This window comes from Fragaria vesca, linkage group LG3 (genome assembly GCF_000184155.1).
Source record: "Fragaria vesca subsp. vesca linkage group LG3, FraVesHawaii_1.0, whole genome shotgun sequence".
NCBI lineage: Eukaryota > Viridiplantae > Streptophyta > Magnoliopsida > Rosales > Rosaceae > Fragaria > Fragaria vesca.
This window is the reverse complement of record NC_020493.1, coordinates 14012301-14021689: the sequence shown is the minus strand read 5'-3', so window position 1 is coordinate 14021689 and position 9389 is coordinate 14012301. Positions and strand designations below refer to the sequence as shown.

Sequence of the window (9389 nt, the reverse complement as noted above, 5' to 3'; positions counted from 1 at the left end):
TCTATATATATATATATATATATATATATATATATATATATTTTAATTGAGATTACACGATCACTTCTGAGGGCTTCTGTTCTTTCTTATAGCTATCAAGAATATATTGTGATTGAAACACCGGTGTATGAGTTCTACTTCCACACCTAAAGGCCTAAAGGCTATTACAAACTCGACTAAGGTTTAGTTGGTTACATTCTTAGTCGGGGTCAATCAATACATATTTCAATCTACTTTTTTCGCATAAATTATAGGTTGTATGGCGAACAAATCAGCTTGGACCACCCCCAGACCTTGCTGCATGTCCTAGACAAGCTCTAGAGACAGGGAAGAATAATAACCGCCAAAACATGGACGTTTATAATAGATTAAAGTAAGATATTAGTTAAAAGTTAAAACTAGGTTACTTGCTCCGATTAGGAGTAGGAAATTTAACCCAAGTAGAATGGAAGTGCTTTCACTAGTCACTTTACAAGGCTGAAGCAACTTTGTACATTGAAGTAAGAACAGTTGCATAATCTCCCATGAATTAACAGAACAAACAAGTAACAAGAGAGATACTACTTGAAGTAAAGCTGAACAAGCTTCTTCAGAGTGTCAAATACACTAGTGAAGGGGTCAAATTGAACAGAGCGCTTCAATCCTAGATCAGGAAACTCATTTGTTAAAATTTTTTGCATTCCGGTCATTGACATCATTGCAGATAGCCGACTGTCCGACATCACTTCACAGTCTTGTGGGGTGTCCTTGATTTTGGTCGGGTCATATCCAAAGTTGGCCAAGTATGATTTGTACTTCTCTATGAATTCAGGACCAGGAGTTGGTGTTCTGGAGTATATCTGAAATGTAATGCCATAATTAATTTAGCGATTCACCAAAACAGGAAGACAAAATACAAAATTTGGAGACGATTTCTGCTTCCTAATTGCATCATAGAGCTTTTTGTAGCATTTAGAGGTTTAGAGGTACACCGTGTTCAAAATATTTGAACCTAACTTCCATATGAAACCTCAGAAGAGATATAGAGCCTTCTGAGATTGAGAGTATAGGTCCAACTAAGTTTTGAGAGAAGTAACTAGAGTTCATAATCTTCTATAAATAACATGACGTAATATCAGTATATCACCATAAATGGAAAGTCATGTGACAAGTACCTGTATGAAACCTGTATCTTTTGCTCCTGAAACAAGAGCAAAATTGTCATAATCAGTTGCAATCACATCATACGGCAACTTAGGGATAAATGGCAATGTTGGAAAACGGAGGAAACACTTCTCTTTGATCATCTCCTGCATTTCTAGATCTGTCTCATTCTTTTCCAAATCTTTATCTGAAACGCATTGAACATTTCCTCTTATGCCAGTTATATATCCGTCAGGAGACCCATGAACACAGAAGGTATCAACCTGGATGGCCTTCTTCTCAATATCAAAGGTATATACACCCTGCCATTAGTAAGTTGAAATGTTCTTACAGTCAGAAATAAGTGGTCAAGGTTTTGACTGAAAGAACATGTATTAAATTTTCTTGCAACTTGAGGGTGAGTCGAACGAAATGGGACTGCAGTCATGTCCAATACAGAAAATAGGAGAATCTAAATTCCTCTCCATATCAAAATTATTCCGGACACAAGATTTCAAAATTTCATGTCTCAGTTCAAACTACACATACCATTTCCATTTACCTGGGTGCAGTGACAGTCTTCCTGACCTTGCCCAGCAAATCCACGTTTAAGTGAAGCCACTTCATACCACCTTCCAGAATATCTAATGGGGTCAAAATTGTTTGCTGTCATGCCTCTCATCATCATTAGCTTCTCAGTTCCTTCATCAGAACCCTTATCCAGCGGAAGAGTCACCGTCTTGTCAGCAGCATTTGCAAGCTCATAAGTATTTCTTTGAAAGTAAATTTCTGATGCAACAGCCTGCTCAAAAGACGTAAAAGGTATCAGGTTTCCTCTAGCTCCTGCAATCGCACAAGTATCTAATCTTTTTTATCATTACCGTACAGAAATCTAATGTGGACTAATTTCAAAAACTTTCTCTATCAATCCACAGCTAAATCTACTACACTTCCTGATCTAACTCAACCAAGTTGTTACCTATTGCACTGAAAGAAAGGAGTAACCACTATTATACAAAGTTTCAAACTTAGAATCAAGTACACAAAACTCAAACATCTCTACTAGCAAGATTAATTTTATGCATATACCAATGTTGACTGAAAGGGGGTGAAAGAACGGAATGATATATCTACAAGAATGGTGGTTGAAACCAATTTTGGTACACAGTTATTCCTGGTGTAGGTTTAGCCAGACTTGAGGAATTCTATGTACTTCTGGCCACGAGCTAAGTAAATGGAACCCAAGGAAATGATCATACAACTGATTATAATCTTTTTATATAAAGGGATGTATAAATCAATGCAACCCAAGTAATATACCAACTTTCAAAAAAGAATACTTCTTCGGAGCTTATACGTGCAACCAATATAAATCTTCTTCTACTTCCACAAAGAAATACTGGTTTTAGTTTTTGGGTAAATTGCTAAAGAAGAGTTGGTGTGTCAGAATATTTACATCTAATCTTAGCACCATTCAATAACACTAGGAGAGCTGGACTCTACTTACCTGGTTTATTTGAGAGAGAAGTACTAAAGACGCTGCAAACCCAGATAATACATGTATGGTCACTGGCCTGTTGCTCATAGATTTCTCTGGAGAGCAATTCATCACTATGTTCCCAGGCTTTCCCCTGTAAAGCAGGCCAAAAAAATATGATCGCATTTGAAGTAATCAAGAGAAACTTTTTTTTTTTTTCTTTTTGAGAAGGAAGTGATCAAGAGAAACTGAACAACTGTGTTCCGCAGACTGCAGTTAAACCAGACCACAGAGATCAACATAGATACACAATTGTCAGCTGCAATGGTTGCAATCCTTATAACTATCACATGCAAATTGCATTGTAGCTATGGTGTCAACTGTAAACATATTAGCGTCTAAAACATTTTAGAGTTGTTTCATTCAGATATTAACTGTAGTTTGCTTCTCCACCATTTACATTTTACAATGTACATTAGATCAAAGGAAAAAGAGTATAAAACTTCACAGTCCTTATAATTTCTAACGAACCCCACATCTATCTAACACCCAAAACCCAAAAAATCAATTCTGATCTACCACTTGCATTCCATTACCTGAGCACCAGTAAGTAGAGCATAACGAAATTCCATGAAAACCCAAATCATCAATGAGCAATTGCAACAAAATCATAAGTGAAAAACATACCCGGAAAAGAAAAGGAGAATAATTTAGCAAGAATATCAGTTCTTCTCAGGAAACCAGAAAGAATGTGAAACAAATTGAAGCAACAATTAAGGAAAGCATAGACCCTGACACGTCATAGGCAGTGAGGTATGTACCTACAGGAAGAGACATGAGGATTTGGACGAGAAAACTGGAGGAGAAGTGGTGCAGTTTGTAAAAGAGCATGAACCATTTCTCTGCTTTGCTTTCAGAGCTTTCGGAGTTTTCCAGTAACAACAATCAGTCGCTAGAACAATCCTAGTGAAATGTCATCGTCTTGGTCTTCTTCCAATGCGTCGCTTTCAATGACCTGTTTGACGCACATCACACCATATCTATGATCCTCAGTTAAACCAATCAGTGTTGCATTACCACCCAAGTAATCCAACACCCCAAAGTCCAAACAAATCTCAGCCAAGCCTCTTTGCTTCTGTTTTCTTCTGTCGTGTACATATTAGGCCTTACTTTGGGCTTATTTCTATTTCCGTACTTTCCATTTTGGCAACTTCACAGAATCACAGGTCACATAAAATTGTTACTGTAGATTTATTTTGTAAGTTTACTAGGCCCATAAATTAATCATTCAAAGAATGTAAAATGTTTTAACCGTGGATAGCAGTAGCGAGTGCGAGTCTTTGACAGCTTCGTGATTCAAACACGAGTAAAGCTTCCGAACCAATACGCTCAACCAATAGACCACTTGCTGTGATCTTTGTTAAAAAGATTGCCATACAAGAATAATTTTTTTCAAACACCAGTAAAATTTTATTTTTCATATGACTTTGCTTGGATGGCCTTATGCAGTATAGCCAGAAGTCCAGAACACAGCAGATGGCCTTCATAATAGAAAATTTCAGAGGAAGAAGAAAAAAAAAACCAATCCTGAAACCTAGAATTATTTCGAGTTAGGGTCTTTAGTTTGCCTTACCGAGAGATGCTGATACTCCACACAACTTTTAAAGATGGATGCTTGGGCATTCATGTCAAGGAATACACTGAAGCAGAAAGCTATTCATAAGAGATTATGTTTTACATTGGCACTAGGAAGCAAGCTGAACAATGGATCTTCCTTATTCTGGCTAACGTTGTCAGTTTCTCTAGAATGGATTCCAGATGTATTAGCGGATGATGTTATGGGTTTTTTAATTTGTATGAATGCGACTTTAACTGGTCCAGACTTCAGCTTCGATGCCTGTGAACTTGAAGGGACTTGTGGCAAGCAAACTTCTTGGGAAAGCTCTTTGCTAGGAGTGTCTTCCATATTTGAACCCTTCGCACAAGGTTCAACCAGCTTTACATCATCACCATCGGATGGACCAAACAAAAGATCAATGTTGTTCTCCATGACCTGAACTTGATCGTGCTCAACAGTATGGTTTGCATCTGGACTCTCGGACATAATTTCCCCATCTAACACAAACCAAAAGTTCAAGAAAGAATCAACATAACACATAAAGTGATAAAACTACAGTAAACAATGATTTAACGCCTTAACTTGTTATACAACTCTAAAGTAAGCGGGTGCTACTTATCTTCGATTCTATCTGGTGTGGTAAGTAAACAAAACTTTTCTAGGATAACAGAGGCCACATACAACTAAAATTTCAGCATAGGATTGATTTGTATGACGAGCAGCAAAACAAAATTTATGTCTCTCTGCCAGTGTTTAGATAGCTAAAGGAATCTTGTTTCTACGAGGAAGGGAGACTGACAGATTTGTTATAAGATATACCTAAAGGAGGTGTACAGACCCCAAATGTCAATCTACACACCCTTTAATTTGTCTTCGTTACTGTACATCACACCTACTAATGTTTTGCAAACTTGCATCGAGTGTATTACTGAAAAGAATGTAGATTGACATTTGGGGGTGTAAACCATCCCATAAAGACATAACCCCTAAACTAGCAGTTGTCAGTAACATCATAAGAGGTTAAAGAATAACTCACAATGTAGCACATCAAGCTACATAGTAGAGATTGTTGCCTTTCAAACCATTTAAATCAAGAACCACTATATTTCTTAGTACCATGCTATCAAACAAGTGCTCATCTTTTTTCACGTCTAAAACAGAACAATAAGAAAAACAATATGTAAAATAATCAGCCTACTGAATACCCATACCCAAATGGAAAAAACAGTACTAAACATCGACCAACGATATGCAGGTGGAAAAACAAATACGGCAAATGTCACCTCAGATATAAAACAGTGCAAGTGGTAGGAAAAGAAAAGGACATTGAGATGTGCAAACCAGGATAACACTGAAGGCCATATGCTTATATGTAGAAAAGATAAAATATGAATGATGGTAAATACACTAACCTCCAAGGGAAGAGTCAATACTTTTATAAAGCACAGATGATGTCCCTAAAGAAAGATCCACACCAGGACTTGTAATCTGGCTCTTATGTGTCCTCTCAACCAATTCAAACTTATCTGTTTTCCACACGCAGTCCAGAGTGATGTAATCCTCTTGCGTAGGGTAAAACTCCCTAAAGACCTGTAACAATTGTGCAGAAAATAAAATATTTCAAATAATAATAGTAATGATAGAAATAAAGAAAAGATAAAAGAGGAATCTAGGATCAAATTGCATTGACAATAATTTCCAAACTAAAGAAGGGCTGACCTCAACTCCTTCATGATTTATTTTGACCGATTGCTTCTTTTGGGAGAGAGAAGAAACCATGTTGAATACTGAAACAACATCAAGCAGAATCTGTAGAATATAAGCCATAAAACGAAGTTCAGCAGATATGTCCGGGATTCTGAAATTTTATAAATGATCAGGCAAGCTTACATGTCAAATTAATCCATTGGCTCAATGTATACTCTATACATATTAACTTTAAACGTATTGGAGAAGGGTCATGGAATTACCTGTTGAACCAAAACTCGAAGTCGTGCAAGCAAAGCTAAGATGGTCAAAGAAAATCCCATGAAAAAAGATCGAGCCAGCAATGTAGATATCTGACTATAGAAAAGTCAAGGGTAACAAATCCACATAAAGCATAATTCAAATAGTTGCTAGAAGACCCAAGTATTACAGAAACGACACAGGCAAAACATATAAACATGATGCAACAAAAAGCAAGAACAAATTTTTTGGTGTGTAAAAAGATACTACATCACAAAATTAATATCATCGAAAATTCTTATAGTCTGCTGGAAAGCCGTGGTCTTCATATGTCAATTAGTCCAAGACTACAAGGTAAATAAAATAGAGAAGACTGCAGCATTATGACACTTAGGTAATAAATGAGATTTGGATCCCCCCTGCCTTACTGTTCAGGAGAAACTCGAAACAAGGAGGCCTTCGAAATATGGAAATCTTTTATTCTGTTGCACATGTTCTACATGTAACCAATAGAAAAGGATACATAGCTGCCTTCAACATTGGTTCAACCATCTGCAACACAAACAAAATACATTTTAATACTTCAAAATAATGAAATTGTTCAAGTGCTGGACTATTCTAGCATTTCCACACAACAGCTATAAATCATTTGCATGATTAAGTTCCACCAAGATCTACTTCATGACAAAACTATGTTTTGGATCCAGAGCTCAAGAAAGATTATACTTAGGTAATTAGTGGACCAGTTACATTATAAAGACTTGTCTTATGACTCCTATCATCCAACAATTCACCATATATGGTAATGAAAGTAAATCCATACTTATTCGAGTTGGCCATGGTACAGACTCAATTTACAGCAATCTCCCACCAATACTTATATATATAATTTGTAGGATACATTCTACAACATATAACAATACACTTGAATTCACTCATGTCATACACTTCTTTGGATACTCAGGAAGAATGAATTTCATTGGCTTAGAGAGAGTGCAAGATTATCAAGGTCTTGGGAACTTTTTGTCAAGAAATTTACAAATGGTTCTTGTCTTCTAAGGTATATCTAGCTTTTAACTTTACACATTAGAGAAAACATGACAGATGCCCATAGTTCATGTTATCAGATCATAATTAACTAATCATGAACACCAAATTACCATTGAGATCAATTATGATGGTGCAACGATATTAAATTATTCTGCATGTGCACATTGGTAACCTGAGAGGTTTTAGCAGTTATATCAAACAGACAGCAACAAACATTGCTTGCATGAATATGATAGCGAATAATACATTGTTAACCACACTAAAATTCCAATTGCAGAGACACACCGGATTCATATGATAATGCAAGAAACACCTGTGATAGAAGACGTGCCGCTCCAAGAAGTCGTTCCATGAAATTATATTTTCCGCTTTCACATTTTCTTCTCTTCAAACTGTGACAAACGGGTTTGACAAGTGATTAAATATTATCAATGTGGTCAAGCCAGATAAACTTCCAACCCTATCAAGCACAGATCTTACGCTTCCAAACTGAGGAAGGCAAGACGTCCTATTAGAAAGAAAAACTAAATTTTGCTATTATAAGCTTATCAAATACAATTATGTACTACAGTTGCTTTCCGTTTGAAGAATTACACCATAACCTTTCGTCTAATTCAAAGCATTTGGCACTCTAATGTGATTTACCTATTTCAGAAAGAGAAAGCTTTATCTATATAGGACACATGTGATGACAATTCCAATTTCATTTTTTTACCTTTCTAATAGATGCACTTTTTGCTTGGGTCTCTTTCCAGTGATACTTTGGAAACAACAGCTCAAAATATCCTCCAACTTAGTTGATTGTAATAGTCTCAAATCCCTCCTGACCTGATTTACATACATACATAGAAAAAGTAAAACTTAAGATGGATTGAAATAAGCTTAGGAACCTAAAATTATCCAATTGCTGCTATTTGGCTTACTTCAATCTATATTCAAATCCTTTCTTTCTTTACATTCAATCAATTCTCTCAGCTACCATTCAACAGAGCAATAACCTTAGAACTTAGAACTAATAAACAAGGTGTGGAAATAATAATCAAAATTAAAATTCTCCTCATCCTTTCTATCTGAAAACGGTGAGGCAAATTATAAAGACAGCGAAGTATGAAATGTAACTCATTCTAATACAATTTGGCAAATCATGGTCATTCCCTCAGAGACGCTCAAATTTATCAAAAAGACCATCCCCTAATGCTCTCATCTTCTAATTTTGACTTGTTTGCCACTGCATATGCCTTTAACTATTTTATTATCTCGTTGTTTTGTTAGTCCTTTCATATCTTGAAGAGATTTTATCTACTTGTTTCGACTAGTTTGCCCTCTTCGCTTGTCAATCTCTACGGAAAATTCTACATGAAAGAACTCAAATTTATAAACAGGGTTTGAAATTTTTGAAGACCTTCATTAGGTACTGGAAGTAGGAGGAACGTCTATGCTGGTTCTTGTTCTTGTAGACCACTCTTTCAAGTATGGCACATTCAGCTCGGAGCTGACCAAGCAAAGACGTCAACTTTTCCTCAAAAGCTTCTGCTTCATAATCCATTAAGTACCCTGCTTCAATTAAAAAGAAAAAACACAATAAACTCAACCACCCTTGAACATGAAACAACAATCTTCCAACATTCATCGATTACTTTTAATATTCATCAAGGAAATCCCAGAAAAGAATGAAACTGAAGAAAACCCACAAATATAAAAAAACCAAAGAATATAACCCAGAACAGGTACCTTTAACTCAAATGGGAAGACGAATCCCTATTGGCGTGAGAGGAGCAGCAACAGCTAGCTGAGCTTTCAGAGAGGAATGAGGTCAACCGCGCGACCTTGTTTCGCTGGGTTTATTGTGGTTTTTTCCTCAGTTATGGGTCGTTCCTAATTGAACTATTGGGCCAGGTCTAGGTTGGCTGGTTCGGGATCGACCCAAAGAGTGTCTGGAGTTTGGACCAAGGTTCCCGGGTACAGACAGACTAATCTCTAGGTACAGGCATACGCTGGTCACAAATAGGTAGAAATTGAGACTCGAACACTAGGCATAGGGATTCCATATTAGGGCGGTCTCAACCAACCTCCCAACTTTTTTGTCATATCTCTACTATAATAAAACCAACAATCAAGAAATTCGCTAAATTATGAACGAACCTAATTTCTCTTAATGAGCCAATTGAAACAAAT

At 36.4% G+C, this 9389-nt stretch overlaps 2 protein-coding genes across 2 annotated transcripts; both read right to left on the bottom strand.

Annotated features, from left to right (window-relative positions):
- Positions 1-524: 524 nt before the first annotated feature.
- Positions 525-3526, bottom strand: LOC101302142. The gene is made up of 5 exons (XM_004294311.1): positions 3421-3526; positions 2630-2753; positions 1685-1924; positions 1155-1445; positions 525-839 (listed from the first exon to the last, which is right to left on the bottom strand). Exons 1-5 carry the CDS (start codon positions 3495-3497, stop codon positions 561-563), a joined length of 1011 nt encoding a protein of 336 aa, XP_004294359.1. The 5' UTR covers positions 3498-3526; the 3' UTR covers positions 525-560.
- Positions 3527-4223: 697 nt separating this feature from the next.
- LOC101301849 lies at positions 4224-9229 on the bottom strand. Its single transcript, XM_004294310.1, has 9 exons — positions 8946-9229; positions 8617-8768; positions 7930-8042; positions 7528-7606; positions 6688-6716; positions 6188-6281; positions 5937-6026; positions 5630-5807; positions 4224-4714 (listed from the first exon to the last, which is right to left on the bottom strand). Exons 2-9 carry the CDS (start codon positions 8758-8760, stop codon positions 4317-4319), a joined length of 1125 nt encoding a protein of 374 aa, XP_004294358.1. The 5' UTR covers positions 8761-8768; positions 8946-9229; the 3' UTR covers positions 4224-4316.
- Positions 9230-9389: the final 160 nt, after the last annotated feature.